The sequence below is a fragment of the Tenrec ecaudatus genome, chromosome X (genome assembly GCF_050624435.1).
Source record: "Tenrec ecaudatus isolate mTenEca1 chromosome X, mTenEca1.hap1, whole genome shotgun sequence".
NCBI classification, from domain to species: domain Eukaryota; kingdom Metazoa; phylum Chordata; class Mammalia; order Afrosoricida; family Tenrecidae; genus Tenrec; species Tenrec ecaudatus.
Genome location: NC_134548.1, coordinates 75,347,906 through 75,372,921, shown reverse-complemented (window position 1 = coordinate 75,372,921; position 25,016 = coordinate 75,347,906). Strand labels below are relative to the sequence as shown.

General features: G+C 40.5%; 1 protein-coding gene across 2 annotated transcripts in view; it reads left to right on the top strand.

Annotated features, from left to right (window-relative positions):
* OPHN1 (oligophrenin 1) overlaps nt 1–25,016 on the top strand; it is a 369,115-nt gene that overhangs the window by 335,631 nt on the left and 8,468 nt on the right. For both annotated transcript variants that reach the window (XM_075538125.1, XM_075538124.1), the window contains exons 21-23: nt 6,107–6,424; nt 22,828–22,993; nt 24,016–24,066. In XM_075538125.1, coding sequence (XP_075394240.1) covers nt 6,107–6,424; nt 22,828–22,993; nt 24,016–24,066 — 535 coding nt within the window. The remainder of the gene's footprint in view (nt 1–6,106; nt 6,425–22,827; nt 22,994–24,015; nt 24,067–25,016) is intronic.

Genomic DNA, 25,016 nt, shown 5'->3' with positions numbered 1-25,016 from the left:
TACATAACAATGTTTTCAACGTTTATCCATGTAATAACATGTTCAGTACTTCATTTGTTTTTTATCATTACCAGATAACATTTGTTGTATGTATGTACCTCATTTTTAATTCACCCATTAGTTGATGAACACTTGGGTTGTTTCTCCTTGGTGGTAATTATGAATAATGCTACTGTGAACATTCATGCACAGGTTGTTTTTTTGTTTAATCATTTTATTGGGGGCTCGTACAACTCTGATCACAATCCATACATACATCAATTGTATCAAGCACATTTGTACATTAGTTGCCCTCATCATTCTCAAAATATTTGCTATCCACATAAGCCCTTGGTATCAGCTACTCATTTTCCCCCTCCCTCCCTGCTCCTGCCTCCCTCATGAACCCTTGATAATTTATAAATTATTATTCTTTTGTCATGTCTCCCTTCATCACTTTTCTGTTGTCCGTCCCCCAGAGAGGAGGTTACATGTAGATCCGTATAATTGGTTACTCCTTTCTACCCCACCTTCCCTCTACTCTCCATATCGCCACTCTCACCACTGGTCTGAAGATTCCCTGTCCTGAATTCCCTATGTTTCAGTGGGGGGGAGGAAGCACTTAAGAATTAGAGGAAAGTTGTATGGTTTTGTATTGCTACACTGCATGCTAACTGGCTCATATCCTCCCCGTGGCCCTTCTGTAAAGGGGTGTCCCATTACCTACAGATGGACTTTGCATTCCCCCTCATTTGCAATGATATGATTTTTTGTTCTTTGATGCCTGATACCTTATCCCTTCAACACCTCATGTTCGCACAGGCTAGTGTGCTTCTTCCATGTGGGCTTTGTTGCTTCTGAGCTAGATGGTTACTTGTTTATCTTAAAGCCTTTAAGACCCCAGGAGTTATATCTTTTGATAGCCAGGCACCATCAACTTTCTTCACCACATTTGCTTATGCACACATTTGTCTTCAACGATTGTATCGGGAAGGTATACATCATGGAACATGCACAGGTTTTTATGTGAACTTTTATTTTCAGTCATTTTGAGTCTATATTTAGGAATGAAATTGCTGGATCATATGATAATTTATGTTGAAACTTTTGAAGCATGTTCAACTTGTATGTTTAAGCTGTTTTCTAAAGTTTCTGTACTATTTTACTTTCTCTCCATGGTCCCAATTTTTATTTCACTCCAGGGTTCCAATTTATTCACACCATCACCAACATTTGTTATTGTCCATATTTTATAATGGCTGTCCCAATGAGTGTGAATTCTTAATCTCATTTAATCTGCATAATTCCCCATGTGAATTAGGCACGATGATCCCCATTTCATAATCTATTAATTGGAGTCTCAAAGAGAGTGAGTAGTTTTCCCAATTCTCACAGCTACTAAGTCGTAATTTGCACCCATCTATTTTATTACAAAGACCATTTGTCTACTATAATATTGTACTTCTCATAATCTGTCCAAAATACTGTCCTTGGGAATTGACCAATCTTGCACACCAGTGTTCTTTCCCATTATTTAAAATTTTTTTGATTTATTATTCTTAAAATTTTTTTAACATTTTATTAGGGACTCATACAACTCTTATCACAATCATACATATACATACATCAATTGTATAAAGCACATCTGTACATTCTTTGCCCTAATCATTTTCAAGGCATTTGCTCTCCACTAAAGCCCTTTGCATCGAGTCCTCTTTTTTCCCCTCCCTTCCTGCTTCCCCCTCCCTCATGAGCCCTTGATAATTTATAAATTATTATTTTGTCATATCTTGCCCTGTCCCACGTCTCCCTTCACCCCCTTTTCTGTTGTCCGTTCCCCTGGGAGGAGGTCACATGTAGATTCTTGTAATCGGTTCCCCTTTCCAACCCACTCAACTTCTACCCTCCCAGTATCGCCCCTGGTTCTGAAGGTATCATCCACCCTGGATTCCCTGTGACTCCAGCTCCTATCTGCACCAGTGTACATCCTCTGCTCTATCCAGGCTTGCAAGGTAGAATTTGGATCATGGTAATGGGGGGTGGGGTGGGAGTAAGCATTTAGAAGCTGGAGGAAAGCTGTATTCTTCATCGGTGCTATGTTGCACCCTGACTGACTCATCTCCTCCTCTAGACCCCTCTGTGAGGGGATCTCCAGTGGCCGACAAATGGGCATTGGGTCTCCACTCTGCACTTCCCCTTTCATTCACTTTGGTAAGATTTTTTTTTTTTGATGATACCTTATACCTGATCCCTTTGACATCTCGTGATCACACAGGCTGGTGTGCTTCTTCCATGTGGGCTTTGTTGCTTCTTAGCTAAATGGCCGCTTGTTCACCTTCAAGCCTTTAAGACCCCAGACACTATCTCTTTTGATAGCCGGCACCATCAGCTTTCTACGCCACATTTGCTTATGCACCCATTTGTCCTCAACGATCGTATCATGGAGGTGTGCAGCCAATGGTATGATTTTTTGTTCTTTGATGCCGGATAACTGATCCCTTCAGAACCACGTGATCACACAGGCTGATGTGTTCTTCCATGTGGGCTTTGTAGCTTCTGAGCTAGATGGCCACTTGTTTATCTTCAAGCCTTTGAGACCCCAGACGCTATCTCTTTTGATAGCCGGGCACCATCAACTTTCTTCACCACATTTACTTGTTCACCCACTTTGGCTTCAGCAGTTGTGTCAGGAGGATGAGTATCACAGAATGCCAATTTAATAGAAGAAAGTATTCATGCATTGAGGGAGTGCTTCAGTAGAGGCCCAAGGTGCTTCTGCCACCTTAGTGCTAAACCTATAAATATAGGCACATAGATCTATTTCCCCATCCTCATATATATATATATTTGCATGTACATGTCTTTGTCTAGACCTCTATAAATTCCCTTTGCCTCCTAGCTCTTTCCTCTATGTCCCTTGACTTTCCTCCTGCCCCACTGTCATACTCCATCCCCACCTGGGTTACAGCTATACCTCTTCTTTACGTAACCTTACCCTTGATCATTCCCTACCAGGCCTGCCACTACCCCCTCACCACCAATTTGGATCCTATGCTGTTCCCTTGTTCCTGGGTTTGTTAACACCACGTCCTTACCCCACCCACCTCCCCCTATCCCAAGTCCCCCCAGAACTGTCGGTCCTGTTATTTTTCCTCCAGATAGTTCATCCAGCCTATCTGATTTACACAGACCTGTGGAGATAATAACATGCACAAAAACAAGACAGAGGAAAACAAAGCAACAGGATCAACAAAACAACAAACCACTGACAAAGAACACAACACAATACATCAAGAAAGAAAAGCTTGTAGTTAGTTCAAGGATCTTTTGTTGGCTTTTAGGAGTGTTTTCCAGTACAGTCTGTTGGGGCACCCCGCCCTAGCCCCAAAGTCCACTTTCAGAATTCCCTGGGGACCTTGCCCCTCCATTCCCTTGCTATTCCACTGCACTCCCCCAGTGCTTTGCCTCGGTGTGGTAGGATCAGGTCAGGTGCAATTTCCACACTGTATCTCCAGTGTTGTCCCCTGTAGCGCCTTTGGTCACTGAGGGGCATCATGTCTCATAGTGGGGCCAGCCATGTTGTTCTCTCTGTGGACTGGCTGCTCTACTCAGGAATATCATCCTCACGGCCTGGTGGGCCAGGCTGTGCTCCACTGTCTCCTCCTCCCCCTTAATCTGCTCCCGTGTGCTCTGATCCGATATGTCCCTCTCCCGGAACTGCAGAATCAATGTTGTCCTTTGAAACAAATTCTTCTGGGGGAGGGTTCTTTCCCATTATTATCTCTCTGTATTACCGACAAACTTGTTATAAGAGGGAACTTCAAAACACTTGTGGAAAAACTTATTGCCATTCAATTAAGTTTTTCTCTAAAATTTTTGAAGTTTCTTTGTAGTATCTCAGAGAGCCCTGCCAACATTTTCATGGACGCCTTCACACCCCTATACCTAAGCTTTATCCATTTCTACTTCCTTAATATCTCTCAAATCTATCCTCTCCTCACTGTTTCTGCTGTAGTTTACTTTTCATTAGAAATTCTATATATGGTTTTTCTACCTCCAGTAATTCTTGTATTTTCTGATTGATTTTGATAATGCTACTTCCCTGCTGAGAGACACAGAGAGAGAATAAATATAAATGATGATACTTGTGGGTAAGGGTAAAGTTCATACTCTTGAGTGTAGCATTTAGGGCTTTTTTAATATAGCCCTAGACCAATTTGTTAACCTCATCTTAAGCTTCCCACCTGTTTCTTCTCAAATAGGTTCACATGTATAATTTACATTAAACTTGTTTTATTATTTCTTTTACATCTTCTAAGGAAACCATATTTCACTACTCCAATTCGTTATTTGCTTTAAATTTCCTCTCCCCTTTTCTCCACCTATTACAATCATTCAACGCTCAGCTCAAATGATGTATTTTTATACATCATTCTTTATCCCCTCTATACAGAATTAATGCTATTCCCTTTACAGCACTTATACACTTTGTTCCATCTATATTATGATAATTTATCTTTCCTAAGAGACTACCATGCACTCTCTCAGAATTTCTCTCTACTACTTACCCACTTCTGGAAGAGAATTTTATAGGTTAAGAGTTGAACAGTTGCCTATTTCTGAGGCCTATCTGTCTGATTCTGATTCATTCCCAGCTCCTCATTGTTTCTGAAGCTGGTCTGGAAAAGAATGGCTGGTTAGAGAAAGAAGATGATGCAGAAGTATTATTACTGACTGGAACAATGAAAACTCTTCAGATAAATAAAGTTACATAAATATGTACAGTATAAAATTTTATGTTTTATGCATATTTTTGTAAGTTTATTTTAAGAGGTTTATGGAATCCTTGTAAGTTTCCTAGTTTGAGAGTCTTACTACAATGAATCCATCATCTTCCTTATGAAAATAAAACACATCCTAGTGTAGTTTTAAGAATACAAATTCTAAAAACACACTTTAAGATTTGAAACCTAGTTCTACCACTTACTAGGTTTCTGACACTGGGCCGCTTTGTACCCTTTATTCAAAACGGGATGATTAAAGCATCTTAGTTTAGGAGTTATTTGGATGATTACATGAGATCTATGAAAAACACTTAGAACAGGGCCAAGTATCTGTTGTTGTTGCTATTACTATCATTCTTGTTATCATCATTGTTATTCTTACCATTATTATTATTCAGAATACATCACAACCTAGAAAATGGTTTCCCTAGAAGAAGGCTCTAGCCTCCACATCATTCTTCTTATACTTCTATACCCTGTTTTAGGGGGTCAAGAGAAGGTTCTTTCTCTTTTGGAAGATAGTGGTCTCTGAGACCAGATCTGTGGGACATCTTTCTAAAAGTTGAGCTACCTGTACTCCATTGAGATTTTGATGATGTTCTTGAGACTCCTAGGGCAAATTCAATCTCTGATATCACCCTATATTGGAGCAGGATAGAAGTTGGTAGAGTATCTCCACTAAGGAATGAAGTGTTATAATAGGAATCTGTAATTGAGAAACTTGGGTGGGATAAGTAATTCATGTCACTATATGCTACACTGTTTTGAAAAGGTAGATAGATGTGCCTGAGATTTATCTCCTGACTGCTAATGGTTTACAGATAACTTCTACCAAAAGGCATATCCTAGAACCAAGCGGTCTATTTCTGTGGCACACTTGTTCTTATGTCTTTGCCAATATTTATGAGCTTTTGATAATTAGTTGCTTGGCTGCTTCAAACTTATCACAATTGAACTAGAATTAATAAAAGTATAAGGTCCATGTATCTACACTAGAGCCAGTTTATAAAGGAACCACCTTTGTCTCCAACTACTATGGTGACAACACTGAGAAATGAGATTCCCAACGAGAAGAAAACTTTCAGGGGGAAAAAAGGCTTAGCCCTCAATGCTCACTTGGAGGATAGTAGTGTAAATAATAAATACCAATGACAGAATTTTAATTATATACCAGGCCCAGAAGTAAGTATATAATTTCATGAAATTTTCAAAGTAACCTCATGAGATAGGTATATATACTATTCATATTTTCCTGAGGATGAAATTAACTATATGCATCTATTAAACTGAATAGGTCATAAAGGGTATCACTAATCTTTCTTCTTTGTACCAACTTTTCCCAGGTGAAATCCAACAACAAACATTTAATGGTACCAACAAGACCAACATAGAACCCCACAGGCTGCCACAATACCCCAAACTACCTATGCAGAGAACTGGAGAAACTGCTTCTGGAAAGAAGTCCCCAAGCAGGCCAATTTCAGACAGCAAATACTGTCTTGAGGTAGAAGTGGGGAAATTGCAATCTAGACTGCAGGATGGAGGAAGTAAATCCAGTCAAAAGGCCATCAATGGACCCATAGCAGGCCTTGGGCCCACCAAGGTCTCTTCTTTCCACATAAAGAGACCAGCTCCACGGGTCCTGGCTCACAACAAGGAGGGTAAGTACTTGTGAATCCCATGGGTAACAGAACTGAGCACAACTTCTTTTCACTTTGAGATCATTTTGAAATTGGAGAGTAGATATGAGTGGAAATCTGTTGCAGTTTACTGTCACTAATCTTAGAATGGAGGGCAAGAACATGAAAACCATTCACAATAATCACTAGAATGTAAGCACCACAAAGAGCATGGGTTTTTGCAGGTTTTATTTCTTTATCTCAATGTCCCAGGTACTATAGTAGTACCTGGCTGGCACATATTGGACATTCATTATTTATCTACGTGTTAGAGTCAATGGTTCAAACCCATTAGTCACTGCACTGAAGAAAAATGAGGCTATCGGCTACTATAAAAAATATATAGGGTTGGAAACCCTATTAGGGTTGCTATGAGTAAGAATTTACTCCATGGGAGTAGATTTAGCTAGACATGTTATTTGTAATATTAATTTTATTATTGTTAACATTTATTGATTATTTTCTGTATGCCTGGCACGGTATTGTTGTTAACTGCTGTTGACGTGCTCCATGATTGATGACAGCCTCATGCACAATGGAATCTATTTTCATTGGTTGATTTTTCAGAAGTAGATCACGAGGTGTCTCTTCTTAGTCTGTCTTAGTCTGGATCAAAAAACAAACCCACTTTCATCAAGTAAATGCCAACTTGTAGTGATCCAACAAGGCAGAGTAGCACTTCTCTTTGGTTTTGCTAGATTGTAAATCTTTCTGAGAGCAGACAGTCTCATTTTTCTCCCCTTAGTCTGAAAGCTCCACTGAACCCCATTCAGCATCTTAACAAGACAAAAACTCTCCATTTTCAGACCGGTGGTGGCTTCATGTGAGGCTGAACTGGCCAAGAATTAAACCACTAAACCACCGAATTGTACAACTGGAACTACTGTTATTATGTATTAATATGTGAGAGGGTACTCCCCGCCAAAACGGGAAAAAGCTCCACTGGGTAGAATGTTCATGGTATGCATTTTTCTTGCTAGGGGAGCATCGAGCAACTTGCTCTGAGTTAGTACACCCAGTGGCATCATATGGAGAGATTTTCTCTGGTCACAGTGAATTTTTTCATAAAAGTAGTTTCACTTGAACCTTGTTTTTTGTGATGGCCAATTTAAGAGAACAGTGTGTGGCTGTGAAATTTTGTTTCCTGCTCAGGAAAAATGCCTCCAAAATTGTTGTGATGTTGAACACAGCTTACAAGGACAGCACTACGGGAAAAACTCAAGTGTACAAGTAGTTTTCTCGTTTCAAAAAGGTGACATGTTGATTGATGACAACCATTTCTAGGTGTTGTTCTAGATGTCGGTTGACTTCCCAAATGGACAAAAATGTTGAAAAAATTCATGCACTCGTGCTTGAAGATCAACGACGGGCCTTTGAAGAGATGGGGAAGTTATCTGGACTATCTTGGAGCTTAGTTCAGTGAATTTTAATGGAAGATTTGGGAATTAGAAGGGTCGCTGCGAAATTTGTGCCTCGGGTTCTGACTGACCGGGAAAAAGAGCATCGTGTAGCAATACGCCGTGCTTTAAAAGAACAGCTCCAAAGCAACCTAGACTTTTTCCCCAAGGTCATTAATAGTGATGAGACCTGGTGCTATTCTTATGACCCGGAAGGCAAACATCAGTCAAGCCAGTGGAATATACCATCATCACGTTGCCCCTAAAATGCTTGTCATGTGAAATCAAAGATCAAGATGGTGCTCATTGGTTTTCTAGATATGAGGAGGACAGTGCATTTGGAGTTCATCCCACTAGGTGAGACTGTTAATCAAGTTTTCTATTTAGAGGTTCTGAAAGTCTAGTGTAAGTGTGCAATAAGAAAGGTCTGATTTGCAGGCGGGGGGGGGGGCTGGTTTTGCTACCACAATAGTGAACCTAATCACACAGCCTTCTTGGTGCACAGTTTTTGGCAAAAAACAGCATGCCTCTCTTGCCCCACACATCTTACTCACCTGACCTCACTCAATGTGACTTCTTTTTCTTTCTGAAAATGAAGACATGAAAGGACAGCAATTTGACGACATAGAAGAAGTGAAGATAAAAATGAGGGAGGGGTTGTCAGCCATCCAAACAGATGAGTTTGACAATTGTTTCCTCGAATGGAATCACAGATTGACACATATTTGAAGTATAATAGAGTGATTTGAAGATGATATGGCTGTTTTGTAAAAAAAAAATTAAATACGTAGCTTGTGAAAAATATTCTGGTTGGGGTGGGGTACCCTATTGCATGAGGAGGCCTTCAAAAATTTATGTAAATTGTCTATGAATTTTCCAGTCTATTTTTTCCTGATCTTTTTGAAGCCTATCCAACTCCTACTATTTCTGATTTCACAACCCTACAATGAAAAATGTGCCAGTCCAACATACTGGCATAAATTAGGGAACCAATAGAGAGGTCTGAGGGGCTGGCCCCAATCCCAACTATGTGAACAGCTTCCCCTACCGGCAGAAGAATCCACTTCAGAGGACAGCACTGAAGTTACAACTCAGGGAGAGGGACACGTCTAATCAGATCACACAGGAGCAAATGAAGGGGGAGGAAGAGAGAGTGGAGCACATCCTGGCACACCAAGCCCTGCAGATGATATTCCTGCTCAGAGCAGCCAATGCACAGAGAGGACCATAGGGTGGGCCCCACTATGAGACATGACATCCCTCACTGACCCATAGAGCTACAGGGGACAACACTGGAGACACAGTGTGAGAATTGAGCCCAATCTGACACCACCGCACCAATGCAAAACACTAAGGGCATGCAACAGAACTGCAAGGGGAGCAGAGCAAAGAAGTACCGAGTGAATACCAAAAATAGACTTTGGGGCCAGGGCATGACACCCAATCAGACTTGACCAGAAAACACTCCTAAAGGTCAAGAAACAGACCTTGGAATTTTTATAGACTTTTCTTGTAGGTTATTGTTGGTGGTGGTTTGTTGTTGTTGTTTGTTCTCTTTTGTTGCTTTGATTGGCTCTGTCTTGTTTTTTATGCATATTATTATCACTCTAGGTCTAGCTACATAAGATAAGTGGTGTAAATAATCTCAAGGGGAAAATAGGACCAATGGTTCCAGGGGGGTTTGGGAGGAGGGGAGGTGGAAGATAGGAAGTGGGTGTTAACATATCCAGGGACAAGTGATCTAAAATCAATGGCAAGGACTGTGTAGGAGGCCTAATAGGGCTTGATCAAGGGCAATGAAACATAGAGCAATTGCTGAAATCCAAATGAAGGCTGAACATGATAGTGGGACAAGAGGAAAGTAAAAGGAAATAGAGGAAAGAACTAGGAGACAAAGGGCATTTATAGAGGTCTAAATACAGGCATGTACATATGTAAATCTATTTATATATAGCGATGGAGAAATAGATGTACACATATTTATAGGTTTAGTAGTAAGGTAGCAGATGGATATTGGGCCTCTACTCAAGTAATCCCTCAATGCAAGAACTCTTTGCTCTATTAACCTGGCATTCCATGATGCTCACCTTCCCGACACAATCACTGAAGACAAGGCGGGTGCATAAGCAAATGTGGTGAAGAAAGCTGATGTTGCCTGGCTATCAAAAGATACATCGTCTGGGGTGTTAAAAGCTTGAAGATAAACAAGTGGCCATCGAACTGAGAAGCAAAAGGGCCACATGGAAGATGCACACCAGCCTGTGTGATCACGAGGTATGGATAGGATCAGGTATCAGGCATCAAAGAACAAAAAATCATATCATTGTGAATGAGGGGGAGTGCGGAGTGGAGGCCCAAAGCCTATCTGTAGACAACTGGACATCCCCTTACAGAAGTGTCATGGGGAGGAGATGAGCCAGTCAGGGTGCAGTGTAGCACTGATGAAACATACAACTTTCCTGTAGTTCTTTAATGCCCTACTCCCCCCTCCCATTATCATGATCCCCATTCTACCTTCCAAATCTGACTAGACTCAAGGATGTACACTGGTACAGATAAGAACTGGAAACACAGGGAATCCAGGACAGATAAACCCTTGAGGACCAATAATGAGAGTAGCGATACCAGAAGGGGAAGGGGGAGGGGAAGGTGGGGCACAAAGGGGGAACTGATCACAATGATCTATATATAACTACCTCCCTGGGGGGTGGACAACAAAAACGTGGGTGAAGGGAGACCTTGGTCAGTGTAACACATAAAATATAATAATTTATAAATTAACAAGGGTTTGTGGGGGAGGGAGGGAGAAAAATGAGGCGCTGATACCAAGGACTCAAGTAGAAAGAAAATGTTTTTAAAATGATGATGGCAACAAATGTACACATGTGCTTGCTTGATACAATTGATGTATGTATGGATTGTGATAAGAGTTGTATGAGCCCCCAATAAAATGATTTTTTTACAAGAAAAGGGAAAGCAAAATATCCCATTCTGTTTCCCAGAGCTAAGTGACTTACTCATTGTTACATAGGATAGTAACTTGTATAACCGAAATCTAAACCCTACCAAATATAACTAGCACCAAAATCAATGTTCTTTCTATTAAGGCAAAACCTTCACTTCAGCTTCCTACAAGAAACTTCAAATTTGTGAACCTCTGGTTTTTCATTCTCACCTTCCAGTTTAAGAGAAATAAGAACAAAACTCTGAACTTTTGAAGCTATGACAAGCTCAAGATGTGGCTGACTTCCATAAAGTTACTTAACTACAATATATGGAGATTCATATTGGGAGATTTGGGTTAATCCACAGGTGATTTTGGAGAGAGACTATCATTTTGTGTGCTTTATGCCCAGTTCAAAAAAATATATGCCATTTTACAATACAGTAAACTATAAAATTAAAAAAAATAAATAACAGGAATTATTTAGCAGGTATTTATTGAATACTTACTGTGTACCTAGGATCCCTGGTGACATTTGTTATGCATTGGGCTGCTAATCAAAAGGTCAACAGTTCAAACCCACGAGCTGCTCCAAAGTTATAGCCTTGGAAATGTACAAAAGCAGTTCTACCTATTCTTATAGCGTCACTTTGATTTGGAATTGAATTCATGGCAGTGAGTTTGGTTTGGTATTTTACTGTGTACCTAGCACGAGTCTCAGTTTTGACAACATAGGAATTGATGCGACATCTGTTCCTTGCCCTCTTGAAGTTTAGATCAGAGCAGAGCAACTATGGCCAGTGGGCAGAGTCTAGTCCATTAAGCTTATTGGAACATAACGGCGCCCATGTGTTATATATTGTAGCATTCATGCTAGAACAACAGAATTGAATACTAGCAAAAGAAACCTAACTATAGCCTGAAAATCCTAAAACGTTTATTTTCTAACACTTTATAGAAAAAAGGTTGCTGACCTCTGTCCTGAATTTTAGAGTCTATGGAAGAATTTCACAGATTCCATGAAGGAAGAGAACAAGTAAGGTTGTCAGGAGATGGCAGAAGTGATAGGAGTAAGCTGGAGTGCAAACAGTTTGCCATGAAGCTCTTTACTGGAGTGGTGTCACAGATTTCATTCCAAACGTTCTAAAAACCAACAAGAGGAAAGAAAGACACTTCACTGATTATATAATTCTGAATTCTTTTTTTTTTCATTCAAAATTCTTAAGGTGAAATCATTTGCTCGAGTCAAGCAAAACTTCTGTTTTTGAGGCCAGGGGGATATTTTTCCCATGGCCTGTTTCATAAGCTAACAGCATTGTCTCAGAGCACAATTTAGTAAAAAACATTCTATAATGCTACGATCTCATTTCAACTGACTCCATAAATTATTTGCTTAATCCAATGATAAACTTTTATAATTACAGCTGAGTTATTTAACCTTTTTCTGCCTTGATTTTCATATCTTTGAAATGGGAAACACAGCTCACCCCACAGAATTATTGCTAGAGTTAGAAAGAATAACAAACAAAATATCTGGCAGTTAATCAGCATTCAAAATATGTTAGCAATTCTCTCTCCTATCTATCCCCTTGCCAAAATTTTCCCTTCCTGGAAAGTAGCCGAGAAAGGCTGGAATTCTATGTGGACATCTGCTTAAGTTTATAAGTCATATATTGACCTTCAAATCAATCTGGTGTAGAATTGGGTAATGTAAGTTATATCCATCACATTGTCTTGCGTTTTGCCAAACTTTGAGGTAGGCCAAATCCTGTAGCTCAGCACACACTCTGATTTAATTTATCCCTCTCTAACAATGTCTATCTTCACCATTTTCCCTGAGAATTTAAATCTCAGGGGTATTTTACCCTTACCCTTCCCTAACTGCCCCGCCCCAGGCTGATGGCTCACAGATGATCTGAGATAATAGATAACAGTTCATGTAAGTGCTGAATTGACTTGTCCAGTATCAGCCAGATCATCCAATTCTGGGTTGTAGCACTGTCTGATTTTGTTCTATGCCTCAAATCAGTTCATAACAGGCTGGCGTGATGCAGCTTTTCAAAACCCCATGTTTCTGACTTTGGCTACCAGAAGTAAAACTGAGGTAGTTTTGGCCTTCGTGGAGAATTAGCCAAACCTCTAATTATAGTTGCCTTTTTGAAACTTGCCCACACGCTCCTCCTCACTTCTTATATTCATTTCCTTCCCCACTTGGGCTCATGTTCTATGATAGTTTCTCCACGCATCAAGAGAACTGTTATCAATTAAATAAAAGTTGTTAACAGCTCTGGCCCTGAAGAATATATAATGGACAGTTCTTAGGCCTTGCTGCTGGCCAGCAGCCTTAGACTGGCAGTGTCAAAGGGGAGAGGACTATCAACTCACTTGACCCATTCCCTAACCTTGCAGTTATCACTCCATTTCTGCTCTGTTGTTTGTGACTTTGGCAGCCATATTGTTGGCTAATATACATTGCTCTGGTGACTCAACTATACTACAGCCCTGTCCCCTCTTGCATTGAACCAATATTTTCAGTTGACTTGATAGTCTCTTCATTTTTTCTCAGCAATTAAAAATAGTAAAAGCATGATCTTCGTTAAATTATTTTTTCCATAACAATCAATCTTGCAATAAAATCGGTATTATTTACTGATGGAATTTTAATTCTTTATCGTTCTTTTTCCCTTTACATACCTTTTATGTACACTCTCACAGTTTTTCCTTACTTTTTATCAGAAGAAACTAGCCTTCATCAAGGGCCCTTTGGGGCCCAGGATTGGAGCAAGGTGTCTTCTTTTCTTCTGTTGCATCTAATCATTTCATTCAGCCTGTGAGGTAGGTTTTACTATCCTTGTTTAATAGGTGAAGGAACTGAGACTCAAAGAGGTTGAATAACATTACCAGAGTCACCCAGGTTATACGGAGCTTGAACTTGTGCTTTAAAAAAACTTTTTCTTGTGAATTAGGTGAAGATTTATAAAGCAGATCATAGTTTTGCATTTAATAATCTATCCACATTATGATTTAACTCATCATTGCAGTCTTCTCAGGGTACCATCACTTATCCTATTTCCTTCCTATGTTTCCTAATTACATTCCCCTTTCTTTCCTAACCCTCTAAACTTTTTCGTTGGGTAAATGCTGTCCTTTTGATCTTAAATAGCTGATTATTCAACATCAAGAGTGAGTTCACTGCTAGACATCAAGGGTGACTAAGAGCCACAGTCTTGGGGATTCCACCAGTCTCCATCCAACCATTAATCCTGTTCTTTTTATGATTTTGAGTGGTGGTACATGTTTTTTTACCCACTCTACCCAGGACCTTCTACTATGATCCTTTTCTTTCTGGTCTCAAGAGCTTATGCTTTAAAATATTTTTTCTTAAATTATAATTTATAATAAACCCTTTCCCCCTAATCTACTTAGCTTTTACCAGGTTCAAGATTGGTACATTTTTTGACACCATATTCTTATTTATTCAGCTACCATAGCTGCCTTCAAATTCTTTTCTTCTAAGTTAATATTCATGTATCTCCTATCTTAATTTCATGTGACTTCCTCTTACCTGGATTATATTTGGAAAATACACATTATATTTGGAAAATAAAAGAATTTAAGACTTTCTTTGGGAGAATGAAGAGTAACATTGCTACATGTGTGTGTTCACTTATTGGGACATATGCAAAAGAAAGGCCATAGTCCCTGTCCTCCATGATGAGCCTTACCTGCAAGCAGCCAATTCCATCCCAGTGGGATCCATGTTCTAGTGGGAAGAAGAATAAATTTCTGGGGGAACATGGAGCAAGGAGCCTTCTCTCTGGGATTCTGAGATAAAAATGGAATACATCCCATAATGGGATCTCATAACATACAAAAAAGGGCTTCAAGAAGTACATATAAAAGTTCCATTTTCATTTAAATCCATTTTCCCACAAACTTTTTCAACCACCTTTACAGGTTCAGGGACCACTCCTCACCTCAGTGACCGCCTGTCCTGACCCTAAGCCCACACTCACCTTCTCAGTGTACTCCTTCTTAACTTGCTTGAGGTGGGCCCGTTAAGTCCAGCGACTCCTTAGACTGAGTCCCCAGCAGCGCCTGCATCATAGCATCTGCAGAAATGCATACCCTCCACAGGGTGGGGCGCTTCAACTTGCCCTGAAAGTCGTAGATCTTCTGGGTCAGATGGCAATCTAGGTGACAGAGAGGAGGTAGAGTTCCCCCCCCCCCCCGGCTCCTCTGAACCCCATCCTTCCACTTTATGCAGAGCTCGTCAAGACTTTCCCCAGCCCGGGCTCTTTCTCTGCCCCCTTCAGGACAAAGTCTGAGCTCCGCTTTCTGGGGCGCTAAGCCCTCCCCGATTGTCCCAGTGTCATCTCAACACCAAAAGGCATATCTCCATCCAACTTCACGCAGCTGTCATTTTCCGGGCCTGCCCCATAGCTTTTAAAATAAGATAGGCATCTCCTAGATTTTGCATTCACTGTTCTCTCTTGCCTGGGACAACCTTTCCTGGTTACATTGTGCGGATTCTTTCTGCCTTCTCCCCACCAGGCTCACAGCATAGTCCTGAGTCTCCTGGGAGCCCAAATCAAAACCACTACAAGGGGTCAGGCTGGAACCACAGCCCCAGACATGTCACTGGACCCCATTGGTGCTAGTGGTGGTAGATGTCATTGAGTTGAGCTTTGATTTACATTGGGTCTCTAGATTAGGGATGAAGGGGGATGTTCTCCAATGCCTGCGTAGGGCCATAACAGAGGGGCTAGGGAGATCAGGCACATTAATAGGACACCTTTGGAAAAATCTAAAACTGGGCATGTGCAGACTAGGACCCTACCCCCTAAGTGCAGGTGAAACCAAACCTAGCCACAACCTGTACATTACACAGGTAATCAGCTCTGCCTTGACTGGAGAGAAAAGACAAGTCTGACCTTGGAGAAAGGATAGGCACAGGCCTTGCTCAGCCACAGGGTTATCAATTCTTTCCTGGGGTGGCTAATACTGCTCTAAAAGTATTAAGAACAGACTTGTGCTTCTAGTAATGGGATGTGTTGGCCATCATTCACATTTTCTTGTTTTGACTCATTATGTTTGAATAATCTTTTGTGTTTGGCTTGATTTTACGCCTTCCTAGAGGAGCCTACCTCCAAATTGTTTCACAAGAAGGGAGGATTCAAGGTGTCTATGGCGAGGTAACATAGAAAAGAATAAAGAAAGTTCTTGAAGATGGGGAATCTACAAGAAAGAGCAGCCTCCTCCTAATCTGTGATCTCAGGGTATAAGGAAAGATGGAAGAAAGTATCTTTAAGTTGAAGTGAAATAAGCACCGGATCCTGTGCAAGGTGCAAATGCTAAAAATACTTTGGTAATGGTCACTTAAGAGAGAATGGGGAAAGAAAAAGAATTGCTAGAGAAGGAGGTCAAACTCATAGCAAAAGCTGTATTATGGACCAAGGTTAAGTGGAAATTGAAAGGGAATACAGTTTGGTAGAAATATCATAGGCTTAAGAGGCAATGTGTAGATGAATGGTTAAAAGTTCCTACTTAACTTACCAAATTAGCCCTATAACCCTCTATCAACAGTGTTTTACAAAATTAGTACCAGGGACTAATCAATGATAATATTAAAATATTGCTTGACACAATGGATGTATATATGGATTGTCATAAGAGTTGTACGAGCCCCAATACAAATGATTAAAAAAATAAGCCCTTAGCTAAATTAAAAGGAAATGGATGTTGAAAAAAGAAAAAAAAGATATTTATGCTCCTGAGAAATGATCAGTAAGACTCCCTACCATAAATTTAAAAGGAGGTCTCTAAAGGGAGTCAAAGTCATATTAAAAAACAAACAAACATAAATCCAGGAATGAGTTTTGGGCTTGCACTAAATCCTAGCTCCGATTTAAGAACAATTAGTTCTTATAGCATGCCCCTGCTCGATACTCAGGAATGGAACATATATTTGTGCTGTAGCAGAGTGTGGTGAAGAAATTAGATGTTGCCCAGTTATCAGATGGAATAATGTCTAGGATCTTACAGGCTAGTTCCCAAGCAAGCAGCCATGTGAGAGAAATATCAACTAACTCTACATGGAAGAAGCACACCAATATAAGTGACCAAAGGATTGTAAATCATATAATACGAAGCTAGAGAAAGGAGTAGTATCCACTTAAATTGTGAGATTCTGGTTTTCCGGAAGTTATGGATAACACAGGACCAGGCAGTATTTTATTCTGTGGCTTTGGGTTGGAACCAACTCAAAGGCACCTAATAATATAGGACTGGTGTTTGGTTCATTCACGCAGTAGAAAACTGCTCACTTCGTATTATTATCACTTTTATTTTTTAAATAATTTTATTGGGGCTCATACAACTCTTATCACAATCCATACATACATCAATTGAGTAAAGCATCCTTATACATTCGTTGCTCTCATGATTCTCAAAATTCGCCTTCCACTTCAGTTTCTGGAATCAGTTCAATTTCCTTTTTTCCTTCCCCCTCCCTCACTGTTCCCCCCTCCCTCATGAACCCTTAATAATTTATAAATTATTATTTTATGTTATCTTACACTGCCCGGCGTCTCCCTTCACCCACTTTCCTGTTGTCCGTCACCCTGAGAGGAGGTTATATATAGATCCCCGAAATTGTTTCCCCCCTTCTACCCCGCCCCCCTTCCCTCCCGGTATCGCCACTCTCACCGTTGGTCCTGAGGGGTCCATCTGTCCCAGATTCCCTGTGTTTCCAGATCCCAACTGTACCGCTGTGCATCCTCTGGCCTAACCAGGTCCGCAAGGTAGAATTAGGATCATGATGATTGCGGGGGCGGGGAGCATTTAAGAACTAGAGGAACGTTGTGAGTTTCATTATTGCTACACTGAATCCTGACTGACTCATCTCCTCCTCACTACCCCTCTGCAAGGGATGTCCAGTTTTCTACAGATAGGTATTAGGTCCAAATCATGCACTCCCCTCATTCACAATGATATGATTCTTTCCCCCGCCTTTGTTGCTTGAAACCTGGTCCCCTCGGCCCTTCATGATCACACATGTTGGTGTGCTGCTTCCATGTGGGCTTTGTTGCTTCCAGATTAGATGTCCACTTGTTTACTTTCAAGCTTTTAAGTCCCCAGACTCTACATCTCTCAATAGCCGGACACCATCAGCCTTCTTCACCACGCTTACCTAAGCACACATACGTTTTCAGCGTTTATATGGGGAAAGTGATCACACAATGATGGTTTTTGTTCTTTGGTGTCTGCTACCTGATCCCTTCATCACCTCTTGTTCACTTAGGCTTGTATGCTTCTCTGTGGGCTTTGTTGCTTCTGAGCTAGATAGCTGCTTGTTTGCCTTCAAGCTTTTAAGACCCCAGACGCTATATCCTTTTGATAACCGGGCACCGTCAGCCGTCTTCACCACGTTTGCTTATGCACACGTCTGTCTTCAGTGATCATGTCGGGAAGGTGGGCATCATGGAATGACCTTTAGCTGAACAAGGTGCTATTGTATTGAGGGAATGCACGCGAGGAGGCCCAATGTCCACCTGCTACCCTACTACTGAACTTATAAATATATGCACATAGGACTATTTCCCCCATAATCATAAATATATTTACATATGAGCATTTCTCTATTTAAGCTTCTATGTATGCCCTTTGTCTCCTACTCCTTTCCTCTCTTTCCTTATGCTTTCCTCCTGTCCCACTACCATATTCATTCTGGTTTCAGAATTCCTCTCAGTTACCTTGCCATTGGTCACTCCCTACCAGTCCTCCCATCCCCTGCCTCCACTGGTTTTGAACCACTCATTCCCTAGTCCCTGTGTTGGCCACCACCTCCTCCCTTCCCCTACCTCCCACACTCGCATGTCCCTCCGTGATCATTGGTCCCATTATTTTCTTTTCAAATTGTTTGTCCAGCCTATCTTATCTAGTTGGGCCTGCAGATATAGTAAAATGTGCATAAGAATGCAGGTGACTTCGACAGCACCAAAGTGACACATAAGAACATGGTGGTGACAGCAGCAACACCGACAGACTAACAAACAAGTCACTGACATACAAAATTTAAAAGAAGAGAAAAAAGAAAAAAAAAAAAAAAAAAACAGACAGCAAAAATAAAACAACCAAAAAAAAAAAACTGTTAGTAGGTAGAGGTCTATTTGTTGACCTTGAGGAGTGTTTTCCAGATGAGTCTGATGGGGTGCCACGTCCTGGCCCCAAAGTCCATCCTTTATACTCCCCCGGAAACTCCTTGCTCTGCTTCCCCCGCTGCTCAATTGCACGCCCTCAGTGTTTTGCCTCAGTGTAATGGGGACAGCTCAGTCACACATCCCCCACTGTGTCTCAGGTGCTGTCCCATGTAGGGCCATGGATCAGTGCAGGATGTCGCATCTCGCCTTGGGGCTGGCTATATGGTCCTCTCTGTACATTGGGCCCTTCGAGCCAGGCTATCATACTCTGAGCTTGGTGGGCCCAGGTGTGCTCCACTCGTTCTTCCTCCTTCCTTTGCTTCAGCTTCCTTCTGGGTGTGGTGTGGTAGGTCAGATCCTTTCCCACACCAGACGATATATTTTCATTTTCTGTGGTACTCCCTTCGATGGTGGGGGTCAGGGTAATTCTGGTTGTGGCCGACGTATGGTCAAGTCTCTTTGTGGATTCCTCCACGCTTTACGTTGCCCTCCTGGTTTGGCATGTCATGGAGAGGTCAGTATGCATGTTCCAGTTCTGTTGGGATACCACCAATACTCTCCCCCAGGTGGGTTAGTGCCCTGTTTCCCCCATGCCTTCCACTCCGTTTCTCCCGACCCCGCTTCTCCCTCCACCTGCCCCACTTCCCCTTCTTTATGCTGGGCTCTCATGTACCTCCCTAGGTGTGGCCTGCCCTCCCTCCAACTATGTATGCTTCCACCCGTTTATTGCGAGATAGATGTTTATTCTTCTATTCCTGGCGCGCTGATTGTACTTAACCTCGGGGGACTCATGTTATGCCTGTCCTTTTGAGTTTGGCTTGCCTCGCTTAATATAATTCCTTCCAGCTCTTCCCATGAAACAACGTTTTTCATGTGCTCATCCGTGCTTTTCAGTGCTGAATATTACTCCATTGTGTGCATGTGCCAAAGTTTACTAATCCAATCATCTATCGGTGGAGAAACTTAAGCTGTTTCCAAGTCTTTGCAAATATGAATTGTGCCACAATAAACATTGGAGCGCATATGACTGGTCGTGTTTTATTTGCTGCTTCCACCGGGTATCTGCCCAGTAGAGGGATGGCTGGGTCATAAGGTAGATCAATTTCCATTTTCCTTAAGTATCACCAGATTGCTTTCCACAGTGGCTGTATGAATCTACACAACCACCAGCAGTGGAGGAGGGTTCCTACTTCACCAACACTTGTTGCTCTGATTTGCTGATTTGGGCTAGCCTCAGGGTTGCTAGGTGGTATCTCATGGTTGTTTTTATTTGCATTAACACTTTCTCATAAGCTTATTGGCCACATGGGTCTCCTCCCTAGTGAAAGTTCTTTTCAGTTCTTTTGCCCACTTCCTTAGGGGGTTAACTGTTTTCCTCTTTTTGCAGGTCATGAGGGTGTTGTAGATTTTAATAATGAGCCCTTTGTCTGATGTGTCATTACTAAAAATCCTCTCCCAGTCTGTGGGTTTTCTTGTCACCCTCTTGGTGAAGTCTTTCGAGGTGCACAGGTGTTCTATTCTTATTAAATCCCATTTGTCGATTTCCAGTTCACCTGTGTATGTACCCTTCCCTATTGCAGTGAGCCTATGAGCTCCCTGGGTCACTGCTCTGAGGTTAGTCCCAATTTTATCACTTTTCATATTCATCTCTCTCACTAGAATAGCTAGCCAGATTTAAAAAACAAACAAACAAACAACCTCCATAAGTATTTTAAGAGTGTTTGCATGGATTGAAATTTCTTATGCCAGCTAGAGTGTTCAGAGAATTGAAATTTGAGCTGTGTCTTGAGGGATGTTTACCATGGAAATAACATATCGAAATGAGCACACATTAAGAAGCAGGCAAGTATCTATTACTTACTGATATCTGTTATATGATAGGCATTCTTTATAGGCTACCTAATTTCATCCTTCTGACCATTATTTCACAGATGAAACTGACAGCGAGGTCTAACAGATAGGTATTCAGACAAAGACAGATCTTTCCAACTTCAGACTCTGTTTTGTATTGTTGTTGTTTCATTATACTATACTGACTCACCTAGAAGTGAAAGTCCAGGACATGCTTTTGAGGCTATTAATTGAAGTCTAGGGTGATTGTCCAGGAAAATATTTAATACTAACTCAGGGAAAACCTTAAATTTAAGCTGAGGAGTTTACAGTTGCCTTTAAGAAGAGGAAAGCAATATAAAAATTAATGAAATAATTTAAAAACAATACTTTGTTATTAAATTTAATATTTTATATTTAACATAAATATTTTATAGAAAGTAAATTAAATGCTTATCAAGATTTGCTTATACCCTTGCATAGTTGTATATATGTCTGTTTCAATATGGTCTTTTTCAGGCCATGAGTACTTTTTGTAGACTTTAAAAATGTTAATATATTTAATATGCCTTTTTTCAGTTAGGCAGTAACAATTGCAAAGGAATTGATTATAACTCATAGTAACCTCGTGAGTATAAGATGAGAATTGATAATATAGGCAATGGCTGATTTTTTTTTTCAGAAATACATCACAAGGCATTTCTTTCAAGATACCTTTGAGTGGACTCTAACCTTTCAATTAGCTTTCAAGTGACTGAACCTTTTCCTGTAGCTCAAACTCAAACTCACTGCCATTGAATCCATTCTGACTCATAGGTGAAGCTATAGGACAGGGTAGAACTGACCCTGTGGGTTTCTGAGACTGTCACTCTGTACAGGAATAGAAAGCCTATTTTTTCTCCCTTGGAGTGGCTGGTGGTTTTGAAATGTTGATCTTGTGGATCACTACACTACCAGGGCACATTTTCTCTACTTAGGAACTCTTTATATATAATAAATATATTGAATAGTTTACTTAAAATTTATGGTTAGGTTTGACTTTCTTACTGATATAATGGATATTTTGTATCACTTAAATTGCTTTTTCTTATGTTTTCTTCCCCCACCCCCCACCCCCCTGTAGGTTAATTTCTTTGGGCATGTTTCCCCAAGTAGAATTACTGTGTCAAGGAATTTGAACTGCCTCATGTGCATGATTGTGCACTTCGTTTACATTGTGCCAAAATATGTGATGGTTATCTAGTCAGGAGCCCTGGTGGTATAGTGGTTACACATTGGGCTGCTAAACATGGTCTGCAGTTCAAAATGACCAGCACTCAATTGAAGAAAAGCTAAGCTTCCAACTCCTCTAAAGAATTATGAACTCGGAAACCCACTGACGCAATTCTGTCCTATAGGTCATTGTGAGTCACAATTGACTCAGTAGCAGTGAGTTTGGTTTGTTTTTTGGTTTATCTAGTCATAGGGCCAGCTTACAGTCATCAGCAGCAGTGTGATTACCATTTTATAAAATTTATTTATTTTGTATTGACTGACATGGAAACTAGTGAGATAGAGGAAAGTTAGAATACTTCTGTGAGAATCAAGGCTTAAATAACAAGAAGTCAAAGTAATTTAATAATTTCAAATTTCTCATCAAACATTTATTAAACACCTGTGTGGTATGTACATAACATATTAGTACCTAAGGAACTAAACTTATTCATATGTGATTTAATCCTTTCATTCTGTAAGATATAATTTATCTTGATAATATAGGTAAGTAAGTGGAGGCTTAAAAAATTCTGTATATAATCAAGATCATATAAATATGAAGTTTAAGAGTTGAGTTTCAAATATAGGCTTTCTGAAAGAATAACTGCTAGAAGAACCACCAAAGAAAAACCCAGAGTTGTTCACCAAGAAGAAATGAGGGACAAGAGAGGTGATCCTGATAACTCTTATATTAGGTGCTCATGAATATTGGTTCATTTTGATAACCATTAAAATTCCTGGTATTTTTCTTTCCTCCAGGGGACTCTAACAATTGTAACAAAATGCGGCCTCTCGGAGAAAAGCCAACTATCATCCGTCCCCCAGTGAGGCCTCCAGACCCTCCCTGCCGGGCAGCTACTCCCCAGAAGCCAGAATCAAAGCCAGATATTATGGCTTGCAGTGCAGAGGAAACCCAATCATCTGTGTAAGAAGGATTCTTAACCTACTTATAAAAGGTCTGAACCAGGCTACCAGAAATGCGTTCAGAGTCACCACATATGGTTGTGAAGGTTGTATGGTCTACAAACTGCAGGGGATCTTTCAGTTCATAGTTTGGAATGTTCCACTCAACACACAATAGTGCAAGATTTTGTACCTGCTGGGAAATATATTTTTCTTAGCTATTTTTAATTCTATAGGGTGATGTAGTTATCCTCTGATTTTATGCTCTAGGCTCTGGAAGAATTTTTTTCTTTATTCTCTTGTGATTGCTACTGGTTTTCAAAGTCATTTAATGAACAGATTTGTTCATTGTACTTGAACCTTGAAGCTTTTAATTATTTATTTATGGTAAGCCTAATTTTCTAAAGTCTTCCAAAATAACTCAGTTCTCCAGGGAGTCTCTTAAAGGGTAAAAGTTGAACTAACATCCCAAAGGCTGGAAGCTGGCCTCAAGTCGAGGAATTAGAGACAAAGTCACCAGCATGAGGCCACAGTTTTCAGGGACCAGCCTCTCTTCACTTGGCCGCAACTAGCCTGGCCAACCTCACCTCACCCAATGACTAGGACACCACTCAGTATATTGACTACTGGTACTCCATTTTCTTTTCTCTTATTTTTCACAGTTATAAAATGTGAGAAATAACAAATCCTTCACAGCTTCAACTAATTGATAAGTGTATTTACAAAATACCAAAAATCATACTTTGAAATCAAGGATATAATTTATCTGTACCCCAAAGTAAGACCTGAATACGTGACATATTTTATCAGTCTGGACCAAAAGAGAAATATGTCAGCCATGGCCTTAGTGGTGCCTGCCAGAGCCTAGGCCATTTTCCATTTCGCTTATTTAATTTTCTCCACAGACCCAGATCTTTTGCTAGCAAAGACAGGGCCTGGAACTGGTAACTCATCTGGTCCAGAGGCATTAGCCATTGGTTCTCACATCTAATCTAAAGCAACTCATGAGATTTGTTTGTCAACTTGGTTATCTTTTGTTTTTAGGGTGGCTTCCAGAACCAGATTCTTTGAAACAGCTTCTAGGAAAACAGGCAGGTAAGAGAAACAGGTGACAGAAGAGAAAACAAATCCCTTTTTAATATGCAGCATGAGTTTCCCATTTGCTCTCACTCTCATCATCTCTTTTCTGTTTTTCTATAGCCCTGGTAATCTCTGACTCTCTTTGTCTTCTTTATCCATGACTAGCTCTCCACTTCTTTCTGTATCTCATTCTGTGTCTCTGTCTTTGTCTTAATACTCTCTCTTTCTCTCTGGTTCTTCCTTTTTCACTTTGTCTCTCTATTTGTCTATTTCATACTCAGTTTCACTGTGTGTCTATGTGTTTTTCTGTTTCTGTCTCTTTGCCTGTGTATTTGCATTTGTTCCTCTCTGTTTCATTTGTGTTTGCCTATCACTATATATGTTGTGTTTGCCTATCACTGCCCCTCTGTGTTTGCCTATCACTATATATGTTGTCTCTTTGCCTCTCTGATTCTGTTTCTCCATCAATCTCTCTGCTGATTTCTCTTCCTCCCTCCCTTACACACACACACACACACACACACACACACACAAAATACATTGCAAAAGGTCTCATTTTATGTTACTTGTTTCCTCAATTTATTGATTTATTTCTTATATTTCAAAAGAGCAGCTGACCGGGATATGTAGAATGAAATACCGTAATACAGCGGTTCAAACGACCCTTTGGAGGTCAAATGACCCTTTCACAGGGGTTGCCCGATTCATAACACTAGTAAAATTACAGTGATGAAGTAGCAACGAAAATCATTTTATGTTTTGGGGGGTCACCACAACATCAGGAACTGTATTAAAGGGTCGCAGCATGAGGAAGGTTGGTAATCACTGCTCTAGTACATCTTTAGAGTGGGCCAGCCTCCCATTTCACAGAGAGCCTAGACTTAGGCAGTGGTTCCAAAACTGGCTGCACATCTAAATCACCTGAGAAACTTTGAGGGAAATACATACAGATTTTTAACTTCCAT